We start from the raw sequence: 21,711 nt of genomic DNA, 5'->3' as shown, positions 1-21,711 counted from the left end.
AGCAGGTCATACGTTAGACTTAGTGATTACTAAAGGACTTAAAGTTGATATAAAGCAGGTCACTGATATCGGTCTATCAGACCATTTCCTTCTACTATTTAATATAGAAATAAAGATAGAAAACGCTCATGAGAAGCATTTTGTTAAAAAACGCTTCTTTGACTCATCAGCAGCTTTAAAGCTTACAACTATTCTAAGCAATCAGTCCGTTTATAATGCCAGCTATAATAGCGAGGATAATGTAAATAGTAAAGTGGAAAACTTTAATTCTAAAGTAAGAACTGCTGTTGACATAGTTGCACCTGAAAAGACAGTTAAAAATCCTCTAGTACTGTTATTCCATGGAAGACCCAAAGAGTGTCTGATTTAAAAGAACATGTCGTAGAGCTGAGCGTAAATGGAGGAAAACTAAACTAACTATCCACTATGAAATATTAAAAGTTAAAATAACAGAATACAATAACACTGTCCGTCTTGAGAGGCTGCTATTTCTCTAATATTATAAATAACAATGCTAGTAATCCCAGAGTCTTATTTTCAACAATTGACCGTCTGTTAAACCCAGGTAACACAAAGGAATGCCCCAGAATACTTCCAGTGAAACCTGTGAGAACATTGCTGTATTTTTCACTCAAAAAATTAATGATATTAGAGATAACATAGTATATCTCCCCAACACTGCAGAACCTCCAAAGCCCGGTACTCCGTTATAAACAAATTAAATGCTTTCACCAGGATAGATTTACCTGAATTACATAGTATAATCTCTCAACTGAAACCCTCCACCTCGTCCTTGACCCAATACCAACCAGGTTTTCAAAGAAATATCAGGCGTGCTAATTGACAATATTCTGGACATAGTAAATTCGTCATTAGATACGGGGGTCTTTCCAGACTGTCTTAAGACTGCTGTAGTTAAACCCCTTCTTAAGAAACATAATCTTGACCCCTCTGCCTTTGAAAATTTTAGACCCATTTCTAACCTGCCCTTCTTAAGTAAAATTCTAGAGAAGGCAGTCATTATGCAGTTAAATGACCACCTAAATAAACATGCTATTCTTGATACTTTCAGTCAGGCTTCAGAACAAATCACAGTACAGAAACTGCACTTGTTAAAGTAGTAAATGACTTGCGGGTAAATGCAGACAGAGGCCATTTATCTGTTCTCATCCTCTTAGATCTGAGTGCTGCATTTGACACCATTGATCATAATATTCTTAGAAATCGCCTTAGTCAATGGGTGGGCCTCTCTGGCAGTGTCTTAAATTGGTTTGAATCCTACCTGGCAGGGAGAAAATTCTTTGTGAGTTGTGGTAATCAAATCTCAAAGACACATGATATCCGATATGGTGTTCCACAAGGCTCTATCCTGGGTCCGCTGTTATTCTCAATCTACATGCTTCCGTTAGGTCAGATTATCTCAGGTTACAACGTGAGCTACCACAGCTATGCTGATGACACACAGCTGTACTTATCTATAGCACCTGATGACTCCGACTCTTTGATACACTAACACAATGTCTTACTGGTATTTCTGAATGGATGAATAGTAATTTTCTCAAACTAAATAAAGAAAACTGAAATTTTGGTAATTGGCAATAATGGATTCAGCGAGGTTATCAGAAATAAACTTAATGCACTAGGATTAAAAGTTAAGGCGAAGTAAAAATTTAGGGGTAACCGTTGACTGTAATCTGAATTTTAAATCGCATATTCATCAGACCACTAGGACAGCATTTTTCACTTAAGAAACATAGCTAAAGTTAGACCTCTTATATCATTGAAAGATGCTGAGAAATTAATTCACGCTTTTGTTTTCAGTAGACTAGATTACTGTAACGCACTCCTCTCAGGACTACCCAAAAAGACATAAATCATTTGCAACGAGTGCAGAATGCAGCTGCTAGAATCCTAACTGGGAAAAGAAAATCCGAACACATTTCTCCAGTTTTGATGTCACTACACTGGTTGCCTGTGTCATTCAGGATTGACTTTAAAATACTGCTTATGGTTTATAAAGCCTTAAATAATCTCGCTCCATCTTATATATCGGAATGCCTGACACGTTATATTCCAAATCGTAACCTTAGATCTTCAAATGAGTGTCTCCTTATAATTCCAAAAGCTAAACTTAAAAGAAGTGGTGAGGTGGCCTTCTGCTGTTATGCACCTAAAATCTGGAATAGCCTGCCAATAGGAATTCGCCAGGCAAATACAGTAGAGCACTTTAAAACACTGCTGAAAACACATTACTTTAACATGGCCTTTTTATAACTTCACTTTAACTTAATACTGATACTCTGTATGTTCAATTCTTCATAATAACTATTCATGGTGGCTCTAAAATCCGTACTGACCCCTACTCTCTCTTCTGTTTCTTTTTCGGGTTTCTTTGTGGTGGCGGCCTGCGCCACCACCACCTACTCAAAGCATCATGATGCACCAACATTGATGGACTGAAAGCCAGAAGTCTACGTGACCATCATCATCAGGTCTTTCCATGAAAACGCTAAATACAAAGAGGACTGTTTGATTTATGTTAGGTAGAATGCCCAGAGGGACTGGGGGTCTCTTGGTCTGGAACCCTACAGATTTTATTTTTTCTCCAGCCTTTGGAGTTTTTTTTGTTTTTCTGTCCACCCTGGCCATCGGACCTTACTCTTATTCTATGTTAATTAATGTTGACTTATGTTTATCTTTTATTGTGTCTTCTATTTCTCTATTCATTTTGTAAAGCACTTTGAGCTACATTTTTTTTGTATGAATATGTGCTATATAAATAAATGTTGATTGATTGATTGATAATCAACAGCAATGTTTGGAGTAACACTCAATGGAACTTTAGTGCTTAATGTACAATTAATTGAGCTACCAAGCATTGTATTTCTTGGGCACTAAGTAAAAAGAATAATAAAAGTCTGCCAAATTGTAAAGGTGTTTCGGACATCTCCTTAAGTTAATTTGATTTTTTCCTAATTTTATGTAAAACAGGACATTCTTTTTTCACATTGTGGCAGAATGTAACGTTTTACATAAAATTAGGAAAAAATCTAATTAACTTAAGAAGATGTCCGAAACACCTTTACAATTTGGCAGACTTTTATTAATGATAACCCAAAAAAACTCTCACAACGTCTTTGCATCAAAGTTAACATTTTTGTGTTTGAAATTAGCAGGACCATCCTAAATTTAATCTGTTCAGGATGAAACCTTTCAACTTTTCTAACATTATCTCAAATTAACAAAAAAAAAACAAAAAACAAAAAGAAAACAATTTAAACATCCCATAACTTACATACCATTTAAGGGTCTATTAAAAATGAGCTCTTATAAATATCAATGGTACCTGAGCTTCCTTCAACTTGCTTTCAAGGTCGGTCAGGTCCAGGTGCCGATATCTGTACTTATTGGCTTTGCACAATCGGATCCCATCAATGATGGATGCATGATTTAGCTCATCTGAAAGAATGGCATCTTCTGGAGTCAAAAGAACCTGCATTAAAATTCACAAAAAGAAAATTCTACATGTAACAATGTCGTCTTTTCACCTAGGTGTTAATTTGGATTTCTGGAGAGCCAAAGTAGGGGGACTTCTTTGTTCCAACCAATTTATTTGAAGGGGTGGTAACACCGCCACAGGATTTACTGCAAAACTATAGAACCTTGTAAATTATTTGCCTTTAGTGCATGTATGGAGCATTCAGACAGAACAAATGCAATTTAGATGCATACATTTAAGAAAATAACATCAGCAACATAACAGCCGCCATAGAAAACAACTCTTTGATATTCACTACTGGAATTGTTTTTTCTTCCATGAATAGTGATTAATCAGGGAATGAAACACTGAGCAGGATCCAAACAATGAAGAGCCACGTAATATGCATGAAAAAAAGAAAATCAGAGTGCAATTAAAGTCCGCATTTTTGAAAAATCGTATCTTCCCGTCTGTATTTTAATGATGAGGCTGACTTTTTGGAAATATCCAGCTCTGGAGAACATTTTCAAAAGTATCACTTTTCAGAGTTTGAAAATGCTGGGTTAGTATGGACTACAGGAGAAAACAGAGCCGAATGTCTGTGTTTTTAAAAGAAAACATTGTGATGTGGATGGGGCCTTAGTCCTATCTGCATAGTGTGTGCTTCTGTTTCAATAAAGCAATTGAAAATACATAACATGAAGAACTACAAAACACAACCAGCTGAAGTTGTGAATATTTTGAGTATGTACTTAGAAAAGTCTACTATTTTTATACATGTCTGAAATGATAAGATAAGAGCTCTATAGCATTAAATTAACAACTGACTGCTAATTAAGAAATTGATTGGGACTAAAACTGGTAATCACTGCGGCCCACCAAGAACTGAGCTTGATACCCTTATAATACAGTAGCTTCCTGGAAACAATAAAGCAGCAACTTTAACAGACTAGACTAGAATTGAACCGATAACCTCTTATTATGAGTCAGGAACTCTTACCGCTGCACCACCGAAGCGGTCGTATCAGTGTCATACCCGAACCTTATATCCTTGAATAAAAGCGCATTTGTTTTGTTATACTTGTAACTTTTGTGAAAGTGTTTATTTGATATTTGAACTTCAGTATTCACACATTATACACTTCATGTCAACATTTTGTCATTAGTACTATAAGATGAAAAAAGTTTCTATTTTAGGTATGTGTTCAACAGTTCCAGTCATCCTACATTTACCCAGATCATTATAGACACGGAACACACATGAAATGCATGTGTTCCAAATAACGATATATTATTTACCCTATACAACTCCAGGCACCTCAAACCCAGACAAACTGACTTCAGCTGGGAGAACTTTTTGTCCGAGTTGAGCTGCAGCAGTAGGATAACAGGCTACTTGCTGCTTGTGCTGATCGATACATTTGCAAAACAAAAGACGCTAATGGAGAGGTGCAAAGGAATTTAAGGTGGCCTGAGATTAAGCGTTTTTTGTAGGCTTCAGGGATTCTAGTGTTTATTCCATTATTTTTTTTCAATTCATTTGTGTTGATTCTATGTTAAATTTGTAATTCTATGCATTTTTACTTCACGATTTATGTATTCATTTTATAATTAAATGTTTTAATGTTAGATGCGATTAGTCACAATTAATTACAAACATTATGCAGCCCTGGATGCAACAATATTTTTTAACGCATTAAACAGGCCACATTAATCACAAAAATGAAAACGTTAACTTTCCCAGGCCTGATATATATTTCTTTAAATGTAAAACAAAGCTTAAACGGGGCAAAGTTTATTATTTTATTTTTTCCAAAAGCTGGATAGCCATGGTACCTCAAAGATTCCGGCATTGGCATCAAAGCAACTGGCATATAAAATTGCATCATCTCGCTGGTGAAATTCTGCAATTTTTTGTTCCAGGTTTTTGTGTAGATCCTGAAGAAAAAGAAAAATTATATATCATTTATCACACCTTTTCATCCAAAAAAAAAGAACAAAAACACACACAAACATTACAACTGCTCATGACCTCTGTACCAACATTTACTATAAAAAAAATAAATAAAAAATTGCTTAAGACCTGCCTGTGTGCCACATATGAAGCGGACAGAGCTAAGACCTGCACCATAATCCCTTAGTGCTGCTATTCCTGCTGCAATTACTTCTGGATGACTAGACAGCCCAAGGTAGTTATTAGCACAAAAGTTCAGCGTATCTGAAAGAAAAAATAGGTCAGCATTTAGTTTGTTTTCTATTGTTCACGGATATGATTAACCAGCTAAACCTCCAATTCACACCAAACTGCAGGCTTGGAAAAGTGTACACACAGCTGTACATTATAGGTTTGAATACTACACCCATCTGCTGTCTACGTGCAGTTTGCACATTCTCCCTATGTGTTTCAGGACTTACCCTGCATATCCCCAAACACACATACTTAGGTTAAATGGCAACTGGTGCCAACAGAACATGGGCATATGCATCAGCGGGCCCTATGATAGGCTGGATCCCACCCTACACCCAGTGTAGCAGGGTTTGATGCTGGCTCCCTGTAAACTTGAATTGTATTATGTTGATCTGAAAATCTGAGAATACTATATCAAGTTTCTAGATTTCCACAACAGGAGCTACTTTGGCCACACACTACCTGTGCATTAAAAACAATATCCTGTCCTCAACTTCACTCTCACAGTAAAGTGCTATTAAACAAAGTCAAATAACATCCTGCAGCAAAAAAGGCAGGCCGTCCCATTTAAGTCAAGAAACCAACAATTTGAAACAGAAGAGATTACATTTTTGATAATGAATTGGTTACATGCACAACAGAAATACAAACACGTATAGTTTGCTGTTCACACTTTTGGAGCTCTTTACCAGTTTTACACAATCATTAATCTAAAGGCCAAACAGAGCATCGTGATAACTGCTGTTTGAAAAAAAGATATAAATTCATAATAAAAGTATTATAGATACACTTGTATTTTATTTGCAATAATAATGCACTCAAAGATACGTCTGCATGAGCAGAACAGAAATTCATTCATTCATGGCAAAAAAAGCATTAAACTAAAAAAAAAATTTCTCTCTTTATGCAAAATGTACATTTATTAGAACTTCATTCTGGATGCAGTCCCACAGGTGACCCAGAACAGAATACAAAACTAAACAAATGCTTTAATATTAAACAGACTTCCAGGTTTGATTCCTGCCTTGTGACTAACATAGCCAGGAAAGCCTTTGGTCTCCATTACCCTGAATTGGTTATACAGAATAAAAAATGAAATTATCACATAAAATATAACCATAATTGAGTTGCTACACAAAGTTAACTGTGTTTCTAAAGGCCAACAGGATGTTGGGTTATAACATGTGCTACTAATAACTACATAAGTACTGTATTATAATAGTGGAGAGTATCTTGGAGCTCAAATGGCAGGAATGAACCAAAACAAAATTACCTGATTTTGGAACAAGCACGTGTTCATGTGCGGAAGTGCAGCTTTTGCTATAAACAGGACAGATACAACAATAGTTTTGTTGTGTTTTTTGTTGGCAAAACTCAGTTTAATGTATCTGATATGTAGCACATGTGCAGAGAAATGAGGGCAACTACAATTCTCAAACCAAATTTGATATAGCCATTTTGAACATGATTTTTTTTTTTCCCACGTACATATAATGGTACTGTAACCTTAAATTTTAGTACAGTAACTGTCTAAGTCCAACCCATTTAGCTTCAACTGAAAAGTTTATTCCTTCAAGAAGCCTCTGTCAAACCGTGATCAAGAGATTTCTCCACAACATGACGTACAGTACAGAATAAGTAACAATTCTACCAGACTACTTTTCCTGGATGTTTGGAGGGGGTCAATCACTTTCTTGTACGTGGACTTATCAATACATATACAATACGCAAATAAAATAAACTGAATTTAGGCTGACTTGTTTCAACTTTTGAAAAGGGAACAGTTCTTCTAAAACTAAATGGTTTTGCATGTTTCACCTTGAATAATGCTTATGAAAACACGACCCAATGAAGCAACATTACATCTGGAGCATGTAGTATTTTGTCTGGCATATTACTTGTGTTCTACAAATAAGGTGCTCAATTTCATTTATTATTGCAGTTATCTTACCGTGTTTGCACAAATTAGAAAAAAAAAATGAATTAATTCCCACCGAGAGGATTTTTCTACTTTTAGATAATCTGAAATATCATACACCCATCAAATAATGGGAGGTCAGTTTTCATTGTATTTCAAATACTAGAGAACAATACACAAAATGCATTTCTGACTTGTCACCATGCCAGGACCTGTCCCCATCATGTGCTACAGCTCAAAATGCTCACTCATTAAATGAAGTATCACCATCTTTGATGGTCCAAGGAGAAGCTTAAGCTTACAGATACAGACTGGGCAAATTTAGGAATAGTTTCACAAATGGGGATGAAAGAACTCAAACAATGGAAGTATGATGTTGCTTCTTCCACACCAAAACAATTCAAAGTGTAAGCCAGTGCCCGTGAGCTCATAATGTTGATGTAGGTCAATATTGCTTACATGCCTCAAAAGACCCACATAATCCGTCAATATTACACTGATTGAATTTGGTGTTTGTGGCAGTCAATCAAAGAAAGTGACAAAATGAGCAGTTGACCATCTCCCCCTCGTTATTTCCTCCACAAAAAAAGGATCTATCCCAGAATGCATGGGTTACAAGGCTGTTCTGCAAAAGTGTGGATTGAATGTCATTGCATTCAGTCCATTCTCCAGACCTGGCTCTGTACATCTACCACCTGTCCTCCAATATGAAGGGTTATGAAGATACAGTATGTGTGCTTGGGTTGAACACAGGTTTTTCACCAGTGAAAGAGGAGTTGAGGCAGATCTTCAATTCAAAAGCTCAATTCCATTTGAACACACTTTACATTTGTATACTACTCTAATTGTCTGGAAGTATTTAACAATATTTTAGTAAATAATGGATGTTTTTGAATGTTCTGCACATATAACTGGATAACTGGCATGTGGATTATGCTACAAGAGTAACTATCATTGAGATTTTAAATATTGCTTGCTGTTGTTCAGTTCTTTCCCCACCCCTACCAGACCTCACTGAAGCCCAATGTATCCTAAATTTTGTGATATTTGTTTTCCACAAAAACACAATATTAAAAATGTTTTGTCAGCCTTTACTAAACGCAACGGATAAGTAATAAGTAAATTTTTAAAAAAATCAGTGCAGCGTTATTTTAATAATGCTTCAACTGGTGACAGCAAACTATTATTGTTAATACACAAAGAATAATAATAGAAGCAACACATTTGCATTCTCTTACCTTTTAAATAAGATAAAGCTAAAAAGAGAGTAGCTGCATGAGTTACATATTTATAGTAACATGAACTTCATCTTTGAAATTGCATGTTTTTACTAAAAACACAAGTACACAAAAGCAAAATAACTAGTGGGTCTATTTATTTGTTGCTAATGCACTGAGTGGTTTCTGAATTGTTCAGCCATTTTTTGTGCCTGTCCCCTTGCTTTGTAAACTATAAATGATTTTAGCAGCCTTAATGTTATTCTTTGCAAAAATTTTGTATTCATGTCACAGTTCATATGCATATTGTAATCTAATGTTTTATCTTTTTTTTTTTTTTATAAACTGTTGGGTTAAATGCTTACAATAAAACACATTTAACTAAAAAAAAAAAAAAGAAAACTGTTGTTGTTTTAGTCTACTGGACAATGGAAGTCATTGGTTCAATCTATTAGTGACATGTTAATGACTTCTTTATAAAGCCCCTTTCCCTCCAAATAAAGTAGTTGGGCACACAAATTCAAAGTTTCTCAAAATGTCATCCCATCTTAAAAATAAAGCTCAATGTGTACAGTATGTGCGTTTGTTCTTTATATATTTCACACCTTTGGTCCATTCATAACAAAGTTTTGCACACATATCCCATTTGGGCTGGAAGAGACACTAGACAACTTTGAAACCCAAACTTTTGACCTTTGGGCGGTGTGTGGGTACTTTGGAGGGGTTCTTTTTATTATAGTCAGTTTTAAGGACAGTGCCACCTGGTGGCTTTGCTGTGTCACTGAGGTCCAGAGCAAGTGAAACACCAGAACCGTCAAGTATGTATCTCTGCAACCCTGGAGCTCCCAGCAGGTGGAGTTGACTCCAATGTGTAATATCGGGTGTTGCAGTAAGTAAAAAATGTTATAAAATTAACAAACTTATAACTGAAATTAGGGCTGAGATGATAGTTCATGACATTGTCCATTGTCAACTGGCAGGACATATCATCAATATAAATAAAAATCATCGATGAATTCCAAACATTTGCAGAAATTTTTCTCAAAGCACCAAACTACAGCTGTCATTTTTTTTTAATCTCTGGCACCTCACAACAAAGCTGTCAAGCACTCTTAAAGCTTTTTTGTGCTCAGTCCTTTGTTCAGAATCAGGGGATGATTTGTTGCTTTGTTTCAACTTTCAGTTGCATTTCACACTGCAAACTTTCAAGCAAACTAAATCTATTAATAAACACCCCATGGTTGTGTCGTGAACTTCTTTCATTGGGTAGAAACATGTTTTCCAGGGAAAAAATATGGACGGTTAACAACAATTTATTTACCTTTTAAGAAAAATGATCCCCTGGCTATGAATGCCTTGTTATCTTGTTTAGATGAAGTTAAATCTTGGCTATCCCAAAACTTCTCATCTTTAAATGAAGAGAAGACTGAGGTGATAGTCTTCGGCCCTTCTGAACATATGAAGGCCCCGGAATTTGACCTGGGACCTTTATCAGCTTTCAGGTCTTCACAGGTTTGGAATCTGGGTGTCCTGTTAGATGACTCATTAAAACTTGACAAACAAGTCTCTGCCACGATCGGATCGAGCTTTTATCAGCTTCGCACGCTTGCAAAAATTAAACCTTATCTCACTGACAAGACCCTGGAGATGGCCATACATGCTTTTATTACATCTCGCCTCGACTATTGCAACTCTCTTTATTATGGCATCTCCAAATCCCCAATTGCCCGTCTTCAATTGGTCCAGAACGCAGCTGCTAAGTTTCTTTTAAAAAAGAAAAAAATGGATCATGTGACTCCGCTTCTGAAGTCCCTTCATTGGTTGCCTGTTCAATTCAGAATACATTTTAAAATCTTATTATTTGTTTTTAAAACACTACACCAACAAGCACCCATCTATTTATCTGAATTGCTTCACCAATATACCCCCCTGAGAAGTTTGAGATCCTGTGATCAGAACCTTCGTTTAATTCCACACGCAAGACTCAAGCGTAGAGGTGACCGTGCTTTCTCGGTAATTGGGCCTCGTCTTTGGAATGATCTGCCTATTGAAATCCGAATGGCTCCTAGTCTGACTATTTTTAAATCTATTTTAAAAACACATCTGTTTTCTCTGGCTTACTAGGCTTTATTTTGCCTACCTAGATGTGTGTATGTATAGATATATTTATACAAATTATTTTTATGTGTTTCTGCTGTGCTTCTTTTGGCTAAATCATATATTTCTATTTTATGTCGATGTTTCTAAATGTGCCTCGCAGTTAGGAGACCCGGGTTCGCTTCCCGGGTCCTCCCTGCGTGGAGTTTGCATGTTCTCCCCGTGTCTGTGTGGGTTTCCTCCGGGCGCTCCGGTTTCCTCCCACAGTCCAAAGACATGCAGGTTAGGTGGATTGGCGATTCCAAATTGGCCCTAGTGTGTGCTTGGTGTGTTTGTGTGTGTCCTGCGGTGGGTTGGCACCCTGCCCAGGATTGGTTCCTGCCTTGTGCCCTGTGTTGGCTGGGATTGGCTCCAGCAGACCCCCGTGACCCTGTATTCGGATTCAGCGGGTTAGAAAATGGATGGATGGATGGATGGATGTTTCTAAATGTACAGCACTTTGGTCAGTCGTGTGGCTGTTGTAAATGTGCTATATATAAATAAACTAAACCTAAAACCTAATGTCTGCACACTGCTGCATTTTCCCTAATTATTTTGTTTATTACCAAACATAGCTGTGCGAGTATAACACCTATTATCAAACAGGTGGAAAACTTTCTGAAAATTACAGTATGTGCTGCTACGTTTGGTACAAAAAGGACACAACTGAAATAGGTGAATATACAAACGAAGTCCAACTCTGCTGAGGGCATGTGCTTCAGTTTGATGACAGCAGACACAGCAAGCAAGTTTCATTTAAATGTATGTCCCCTATTTATTTCCCTGTAGTCACATACGTTTACTACATATGTCAAAGTAAGTATGCGCATTGAGAAGACGCCCCAACTCACCTGCGTACATCACTTTCATAGTGCAAGATTAGAGGGTTTGGTCATCCGTCTCACAGGACAATGCTGTTCATTTGTTGCCACCCGTGTATGTGTTCTAAATCAACCCAAGAACAAGTGAATTTCTTCAAGTGCTAACTGCATGCAAGAGAAGCGGTGACAGGTGCTTGGCTTACTCAGATTGACTAGCAATATTGTTGAGTTGTTTTAGGCAAACTGTGTTAGCTTTGTACCTTTTTATTGTTTTCAACGCTCTGTGTTAACCTTTGACTCATGCTGTGAATGAGATTCTATTTTACAGTCGGCAGATGCTAAGCATGGACAATTTCACCCACAATGCACAGTATTTCATGTTGTTAGATCGATGTCAGATCACATTCATACTGCATGCAAACTGCTCCAGAGCTCACCTTGTACTGCACCAACACCACGTACAGTTCTTTTGGTAAGACTGGCATGTTCACATCTACCTAAATGAACCAGACGTTTGTGGAAATTGCAACAAAGTTAGAAAAAAAAATGTGCCAAACCAATTAGGCGTGAAAACGTCTACAATCACAGCAAAAGGTGTAAAAATTCAATGTGTGCAGACATTATATGCAGTGTGCAGGAAGCGCAGCTAATTATTCATAATCCACACGCACCTTTCCATCACCTCCGGACAAGCAACCCCACCTCACACAGGCAATAGTACCACACATCATCGATGTTTTGAAATGATGATGTGAACTTTTATGACATTGCACAGCCCTAACGGGAATATAATGTATTTAGACTGAAACTGTTAAATTCCAAGAAAAGAAAACATCCACCCTTTTCAGATTGCTGATTCACGTAAAACTTTGTAATGAACCAAGATATGGAGTTTCACAACCATGACCTTCATAGTAGTAAAATGGGAAGAGATTTTCTTTTGGGGAAATTCAGCTACAAAGCCATGTGTTTTGTAACACACTTGACTTCTGCAATGACTGAAAAAGTTTCTAAGTCACCAGTTTCATTAGAAGTGCTTTTGCAAATCTCAATATTCCTGTCACCTCTCAAACAAACATAAGTCTTATCTTTTCTTCTAATTACACAAATACACTTTTACTTTCGGTTGGGCCAGCAGCTTTAAATGGGAACTAAGTGGATTAGCAGTAGTAGGGAGGACACAAGGACATTGTTACACAAAGCAGTGTTCAGAATATAAAAGCAAAGGGTTTTTAACTACAAAAGTTCAATTTTGCCTTTTGTTGAAAAGTGATCCATGGCATTGTGCAAGTTTTAAATAAATAATCAGGTCCCCATAGCATGCAGGATCAGAACGGGCACAGGTGTGCAGCTGAGGGTGCTGCTCCGGGATTGACTGTGGTGCCAGGATGATCGCACTCATGTGCAAAAGCGAGCGGTTCAGTCAGGTTTTCCATTCATGCCCTAGAGTTGGTGGAGGGTCACGTCTGTGTCCAATCAGGTGAACAGAAGAGGAGTCTGCACGGCTGAGTAGGACAGTCAGAGAACTAACAAGAGACAGAAAAATACAGAACAAGAGAAAAACAGAAAAGAAACAGACTGAGGTTAAAATGGAGGGTGATGAAGATGAAAGCAGGATCGGGAACTGCCAGGGTGCAGAGGAGAGAAGGCAGGCAGCCAGGAGGAGAGTCCCTTGGAGGAGCATAAGGCCGATGCTCCGGGGATGAAGAGGGCCACTCGGTTGAGTATTTAGTAGGGAAGCTGGAGTGGCCGATGCTCACTTGTCTAAAACTGAGGATTGTCAGCGAGGAGCGAGGCTTGGCGCAGCACCCTGCTAGGAGCCCGTGGGCAGTAGGGACCTGAGCCTGCAGGAAAAGATTGGCTGTGCCTTTTGGTAGGACGTCTTCTCTGTCTGCAGGATCCCATGTGGGGTCAGCAGAGGAGACGTCAGTTTTAGAAAAAATGCACCTGGGACTGAGGATTTAGTATTTTTAACCTCATTTTAATGGATTATTTACTGCATATTATTTAACCCCCACTGGTTTTCACTGAATTATTTATTCATGTATGGATTTGAATCATTTCATGTTAACTTTGTTTTGAATTACTTTCCCCTGGGGATTAATAAAGTATCTATCTATCTATCTATCTATATAACAATAAAAGCACTGACACTTTTTTCACTAACCCGTTGCTGCATGTTTGTGTCCTCATTTGCCCAGCTCATTTCAGTCTAAGTCCATGGAGGGTTCACATTCATGCTTCTCCTGAATATAACAGGGAGCATGGAGCCAATCCAGACCGCCACACCTTTACATTATATGTTATTTACAAAACAAGTCACTAAATTTATGGATTTATTGGTCTCCATGCAGGAACCCTTAATTAAACCATAATGAGCACTGAAGTGCCCCTCTGGAGGAATCACAATGTCAGACTTCATATAGAAATATAAATTCTGGAGCTGGATTCAGCTATTTAAATAATGATGCTTGGGCTTTACAACCCCGCCATGCCAGATCCAGGAAGATTCTACCTCTGACAGTAGGCTACTATCATCAACTGCCAGGAGGAAACAACATGAGACTGAGACTTTCCTATTGTGTCCTGACAATGGTTTGTTAGGACCAGCTTTGCTTGCAAATCAGAACCAAGGGTATAAGTAATAAAACATGCATTAATGTGCACTATACTCTAAACAGCAGAACTTGGCTACTCATTTGCTGCCAGCTAGTCGTTCATCGGTTTGTAAACGGTCATTTAATTTAACTACTACTAATCCTGCTGAGCCAGACAAGACCCATCTGCCGGACAGCCTTTACGGAAGCTGAAAGTTACTATGGACGGACATCCAAGGTAATAGCATCAAGGACAATGTAAGAATGTGCACTTTATTTTTAACATTTAATGTGTAAAAATGTTCCTGTTGTAGGTCCTCATTTCCGTATATAACAGAAGGAGGGCAGGATTTCAGTACATTTTGTATTTTAGAAGTAGGAAGGCACCGTTTCCGTTCATTCTTGGTAAGTACATAAACAAACGTTTAAACTTTCTTATTAAACCGTTAGCCGTCAGTCTCGACTTGTGCTGCAGATAAACAATGTCCTCTTTCGTCAGATAATCTGCGACATAAACACTGCTTATGCAGACAACGTGAAGCTAATACCATTCTCCTCCTACTGTAAGTTAATGGCGCACACTGATTAAAACTTTTTCAAAATCCGCCTCTCCGTGCTGCAGCCTCTACCATTCGCGCAAGGTTAACCCGCAGGCTCGCGTACTGACACTACACGCAATCAGCTGTCGCCGAAGACATGTGGACAAACCGCAATACGTAAGAGCTACGTTTTATGAAAGGAAGAAATAGTAGACTTAATAAATAACGTGGCGATTTCGAGATTGTGTCAGGATCTTGTGGTTGGTTGACAAAATCCTTAATAGATCACACAAACGTTTACGCAGTAAATCGCATTGAAGTCGACACCCGTCTTGCTGTTGGCGAAGTACTTAAAGAAAGGAAAAGTGATCAAACAAAATTAAGTGAAGGCTCACCTTCTCGGCTGCCCTGCACTGTTATGTGCGGGCCCTGCTTCGATGTTATAATTCGCTCGTTCTTCCACGTTCCAGCGCCTTTGATGCTTTGAAGCTCTGCCTCGAGTATTTTATTGGCGTTTGCTAAAGCCGACCTCAGCCTGGCCGGCGATATTTGACCTCGAAATGTGGTCGCTAAGCGCAAAAGAGGTGTTCTCAGCATGGTTCCTACTGTACAGATAAAGCCAGGGCAATAGAAAAAAAAATCCACTACCGCCTAGTGATCCATTTAACCAAATAGGGCGTGGCGCTGTTTGACGAATCACATCGTCCAGAGCCACCAGGCCCCTCTCACCTGCCAGTCAAATCTGGAGCACTTTAACGCGCTGGCCCGCCCTCTGTTACTACAGTGAAAACTTTAAAAGTAATCATCAAGTAATAGAAAAATAGCACACAATTGTGTAGTCTTTTAATATTTTCTTATTTCTTGATCAATCTCAGTCATTTGCAGGTTCTTAGTCGGCATAGGTCCTCTGTGTTGCATATCACAATTCCAACCAAATCCATCACTTTTAATTATCTCATGCAGAAGCAAAGAAAAACATTATGTAAACTTTACTTTGAAGTTCATGTTTCTAAATATGTTTATTGTCTACAACAAAGAAAATCCATCAAGATAAATTGCTGTTATTTGATATACAAGGGAGTCAATATAGGGCTGTGTCAGCATGCATCTGCAAAGGAAAGGGTAAAGGTTTCTTCCACACTGAAAAGTAAAAAAGGTAAAAGACTCAATGTTTCAGCTGCATAAGATTTTATCAGGTGGGCAACTGAAAAGGAAAGAGCAGTAAATGAAAATGGGGGGATTGAGGAAACAAAACCAGGGCAGATGAAAAAAGAAAATTTGGGAGTAGGTGAGAAAAAGCTGTCATTAGAGAAAATGAAAGGAGAAATTAGGAAGTTAGCCATTCATTAAGACCTGGAGAAATAAGTGATGCCAGAGTGAGAATTAGCTTATCTTCTTCTCTTTTCCTTTGAGAAGTCTCTTTAAAGCCCTGTGAAAAAAAACAGACAGGTATCATCGTGGCAATGATCAGGGATGTGAAATGTTCTACAATAGCCTTTATGAGATTTATGATCTCATCATGATCGCAAATACAAGCGACTGAAATGAGTTTCCTCCACAGGGTGTTTGGGCTTTCCCTTAAAGATAGGGTGAGAAGCTCAGTCATCCGGGAGGGGCTCAGAGTAGAGCCGCTTGCTGCTCCTCCGCATCAAGAGGAGTCAGATGAGGTGGCTCGAACATCTGATTAGAATACCTCCTGGACGTCTCCCTGGTGAGGCGTTCCGGGCACGTCCAACCGGGAGAAGGCCCTGGGGAAGACCCAGGATACGCTGAAGGGACTATGTCTCCCAGCTGGCCTGGGAACGGCTTGGGATTCTCCCAGAAGAGCTAAAAGAAGTGGCCAGGGAGAGGGAAGTCTGGGCCTCTCTGCTCAAGCTGCTGCCCCCACGACCCAACCTCGGATAAGTGGAAGATGATGGATGGATGGATGGAGATCTATGATTGTAACAGCTCAAACATGCTCCTTGAAGCAGTCTGCTAGCCATCTGCCTGTTCCACCTAGGTAGACAGCTGGACACAACCTCAAAGAAGTGCATTAAGTAAGATTTTTAGACTGGCAAGATTGAATTTACTATAGGGACCAGATACAAGGGTATTGTGGGCAACATATCTGAGGTGACACAGCCACTCCTGTTACGGCTCAAAGTGCATAGTGAGGAATGTTGTTCTTCTCAGTGAAGTTAGCTGCAAACGAGACCTTTATGTAGGTTAGGTGGCTGACGAAAAGAGGTCAAGAGAAGGTTTTGAAAAAAGGATCCTGTCGAAGGATCAGTCTGCAAAACTAAAAAATTGCGTTTGATGACTTGTTGGAGAGATAGAGTGTTAGGTTGGAATGGAAGGACCAACACAAAGCAGGTTTTATTATTGGGGTACCTCTATGTCATGAAGTCTGCTCCTGCCTCGATTGAGGGCTCACCCACAGTATGAGAAGGGTATTAACTGTCAGTGAAGAAACTCCTTATTCTGAGTGCTTCGTTACAAAAGTCACCCTCATCATTGCAGAGGTGGTGAAGTGAAAGGAACTGTGAAAGAGGTAAAGTGTTTTTAGGATGCCAGGGAAAGACGGAACTGAAGAGCAGGTAACACTGTGTTGGCTTGTAATAGATAGATAGATAGATAGATAGATAGATAGATACTTTATTAATCCCAAGGGGAAATTCACATAATCCAGCAGCAGTATACTGATACAAAAATTTTTTTTAAATTAAATAGTAATAAAAATGAATAGAATTAAAATAAATTAATGTTCGCATTTACTCCCCCGGGTGGAATTGAAAGGGCGCATAGTGTGGGGGAGGAACGATCTCTTTAGTCTGTCAGTGGAACAGGACAGTGACAAAAGTCTGTCACTGAAGCTACTCCTCTGTCTACACAAAGGTTTTTGGTCCTGGAAAGCTGATAGAAAGACTGATATCTAAAGACAGTATGATTGTGCTGGAAATGTCAACTGTAAACTTGAGAGATAGATGGAAATTAGTAACATCATTAATTAATTCCTGTAGCTGGCTTTTACAGCCAGCGGTAGCACCGACACAGTCATCAATACATCCTTCGTACAGGTGGAAGAAAAGAAGTGCTTATACAAAGCCGACAAAGATGTTGGCATAGCTAGGTCTCATTCTAATACCTATTGCCGTGAAAAAAGTGGTTATCAACAGAAAAAGCATTGAGGTTAAGAAACCCTTCTGCTATACTGCCATTAATATCAAGTTAAAGCACAGGGCAAAGAAGTTGCAATGTGGTTATTAATCTGACATCCTACTTTGTTGTTAATGTGAGCATGCTAAAAATATTTGGCAATCTGCATGTTAGAAAACTTCAAATATTCAGACTGGCAAGCCTCATCCTCTGCCTCAGGTACTTTTGTTGTGCCATTTCCCTTCATTGGCAATTCTGTGCAGTCCTTATACTAATAATGGCATGAATATTTTCATAGATCTTTTGTTGATACTTATTACGCTGACACCTTTAACCCATCAAAGAATTAAGTAAAATTACAAGTCTGGCGGAAATACTAGTAGACTGAGACTGAGGTTCTTATACAGCAACGGAGCCCTCAAACCTCAGTCCAGAAGATTTATTTATTATTATTATGTAATTGTTTTTAATGTGTCTGCAAGAGGTTTTGGTGCATTATACACCCACTGATTATGATGTTGGCAATTATCACTCTGTAAATCCATTTCCAGAGGATCAATCTTAGATTAAGTGGAAGATTTTTTACATTTCTGAAATCATGAAAAGCTATAAGTCGGAGGATTCAGGGACTTGATAGTTTATTAGGAGAGAACAAATAAAGGATGTTATTTATATATGATTAAATGGCTGAGGAAAAGCTGTTTTCTGGGATATCATATTTTGATGTTTATAGTGAGTGAAATGAAAGAATAATGAAAGTCTTTGCACTGGACTGTTTAGATTATTAAACTAGAGTTCTTTGCACATCCACTTCATTGGGCCCTTAACCTGCATTTGCCTCGTCCTGGGTATGATGTTGTCCTGCAGGAAGGTCCTGCAACTTGTATGGAAAACTCGGGGGGTTGGTGGCAGGATTAGCACTCCAGCCACCGTAATAAAAACCTCACACTGTTCCATTCCATTCAAACTAGAGGTGCTGACAGGTCACCCAATGCATGACTGCACTCAGGTCCTAATCTGGGGTCTTGAGGTGGTTCATTGTGTGGTGGGTGCAGGAAAGCAATGTATCAGTGTATGCTCCCAACCTCTCTCCTCCTCTTCTTTGCGCAGAGAGAGTTCAGAATGACTCTTACTTAACAATAAATAAAATTTGCAGATAGAATTTAAGAACATGCAGTCATTAGGCATGCTTTTTATAGTCTTACATAATCGAGTAAGAGAGGCTTATAATTAAATCCCACCCATGGATAAAGGGCATAGGCACTCTTTAAACATAACAGTCTTTGTAGAATTGGAAACATCAGTGTTTGTGTCATGTAATGAAAGTGTATTAAAGGTTCAGTAAAACTTGGGGGTTTGTTACTGATTACTGAGCTAGCTGGGTTATATGATTACATTTTCTTTTTTAATTCTTCAAAATGTATTCTCAGCCAGCAGATCCCATAGTCTGCAGTAAACAGCAGTTCTCTCTTTTTGTAGTTTCTAGGAAACTGGTTTTTCATGTTCAGACTTCAGGAGAAGAAAATTCCAAATAATTAAGAACAAAAGGATGAATCATTTTGTTCCCCTTTTGGGACTGTGATTTATGCATTTTCTTCTTGCCTAGTCATAATTAACAATAATTAATATTCTTAAGGAAAAATAAATGACTGGGGGTTGATCCCTGCTTGCTTCGCTCGCCAACCCAACAATATTTTTGTCAATGCGATAATTTCAGTTTCTTCTTTTTAATTAATTTGCAAAAGTCCTGCTTCAGTTTGCCATTCTGGGGTATTGAGTGTTGACGTTTTACATGATGCTGTAATACATAAAATATGGTTTGAATATTTTCTAAATCTGCTGTATAAACATATATATACAGACATACACACACACACAGAGATCATCAAAAATGATATTTTCTGTATGTTTTTTCTAAACTAAGACATATGCAATTTTAATGTTAACTCATGTCAATGAACATTACAGTTATCACTAACTTAAAGCTTTACTGTATATAAGTCAACTGGAATAATTGCTCCAATTCAAATTCTGACTAGCCAAAATTAATTACAAAAGTAATTATTTACATATTGTTTTTCTACTACTACACAAGGCACTTCAGTGATTGGGGAGCCACTTCAACCACCATTAATGTCTAGCATTCACATAGACAAACAAGGCAACGGCAGCCATTTTTGCAACAATAAGGTCACCACACATTAGCTGTTAGGTGGTTAAGTGGTGAGAGAGATAGCCAATTACAGATGGGATAATTAGGGGGTCAGAATGACTAGGCCATGGTGGACAATTTAGCCAGGACACCAGAATACACCCTGCTGCCCAGGGATATTTTATGACCCCAGTAAGTCAGGACCTTAGTTTTACAACTCATCTGAAGGACAGCTCCATTTTTACAGTACCGTGTCCCAATCACTGCACTGGGACATTGGGACCCACGGAAAGACCACGTGGTAAGCATCCCCTGCTGGCCTCAACAACACCTCTTTAGCAGCAATTCAAGCTTTTCTTAGATGGTCTCCCATCCAAGTGCAGGCCTGGCCCAAACATGCTTAGCTTCCTGTGGATGACCTCTTCTGAGGTGCATATGGTATGATATGTATCTAAGGCAAAAAATGAGCACAAAATAAGGTAGGAATTACCAGCATGCAATAAAATTTTATAACAGCTTGCCATGTGTGTTTGTGTGGCTTATAAGGGAAAAAGTGCTTTAATCTGCCTGCCTGTTTCACTAGAACATCCTGGCATCACTTCTAGCAGCACATTTACATCAGAGATGACATCATAACATTTTAACTTCATTCAGATAATTTACATGTAAAATGTAATAAAGTAATTACCTCCATCCATCCATCCATTCTCTTCCGCTTATCCAAGGTCGGGTCGCGGGGGTAGCAGCTTGAGCAGAGAGGCCCAGACTTCCCTCTCCCTGGCCACTACTTCCAGCTCTTCCAGGAGAATCCCAAGGCGTTCCCAGGCCAGCCGGGAGACATAGTCCCTCCAGCGTGTCCTGGGTTTTCCCCGGGGCCTCCTCCCGGTTGGACGTGCCCGGAACACCTCACCAGGGAGGCATCCAGGAGGCATCCTGATCAGATGCCCGAGCCACCTCATCTGACTCCTCTACTCTGAGCCCCTCCCGGGCTGCAGATGATGTTGTCCTGTTTGCTTCATCAGGCCGTGATCTTCAGCTCTCTCTGGAGCGGTTCGCAGCTGAGTGTGAAGCGGCTGGGATGAGAATCAGCACCTCCAAATCCGAGACCATGGTCCTCAGCCGGAAAAGGGTGGAGTGCCCTCTCAAGGTTTGGGGGGAGATCCTGCCCCAAGTGGAGGAGTCTAAGTATCTCGGGGTCTTGTTCACGAGTGAGGGAAGAATGGATCGTGAGATTGACAGGCGGATCGGTGCGGCATCCGCAGTGATGCAGGCTCTGCATCGGTCTGTCGTGGTGAAAAAAGAGCTGAGCCGTAAGGCAAAGCTCTCAATTTACCAGTCGATCTACGTTCCTACCCTCACCTATGGTCATGAGCTATGGATAGTGACCAAAAGAATGAGATCGCGAATACAAGCAGCTGAAATGAGTTTCCTTCGCAGGGTGTCTGGGCTTTCCCTTAAGTAATTACCTAAGACCTTTAAATGATTAACCACTTTGGGAACTTAAAAATGTGCCATTTATCTGCGTGT

The 21,711-nt window shown here is 39.0% G+C and overlaps 1 protein-coding gene across 1 annotated transcript in view; it reads right to left on the bottom strand.

Moving 5' to 3' along the window:
• The window catches only part of gcat (glycine C-acetyltransferase), a 41,560-nt gene extending 26,013 nt beyond the window's left edge, over window positions 1–15,547 (bottom strand). Inside the window, exons 1-4 of the mRNA XM_039766439.1 lie at window positions 15,290–15,547; window positions 5,566–5,696; window positions 5,315–5,416; window positions 3,347–3,493 (exon numbers count right to left, since the gene is read on the bottom strand). Coding sequence (XP_039622373.1) covers window positions 3,347–3,493; window positions 5,315–5,416; window positions 5,566–5,696; window positions 15,290–15,491 — 582 coding nt within the window. The 5' untranslated portion in view covers window positions 15,492–15,547. The remainder of the gene's footprint in view (window positions 1–3,346; window positions 3,494–5,314; window positions 5,417–5,565; window positions 5,697–15,289) is intronic.
• Window positions 15,548–21,711: the final 6,164 nt, after the last annotated feature.

This window comes from Polypterus senegalus, chromosome 10, assembly GCF_016835505.1.
Source record: "Polypterus senegalus isolate Bchr_013 chromosome 10, ASM1683550v1, whole genome shotgun sequence".
NCBI lineage: Eukaryota > Metazoa > Chordata > Cladistia > Polypteriformes > Polypteridae > Polypterus > Polypterus senegalus.
The sequence above is the reverse complement of the archived record's forward strand: the minus strand, read 5'-3'. Positions and strand labels throughout refer to the sequence as shown.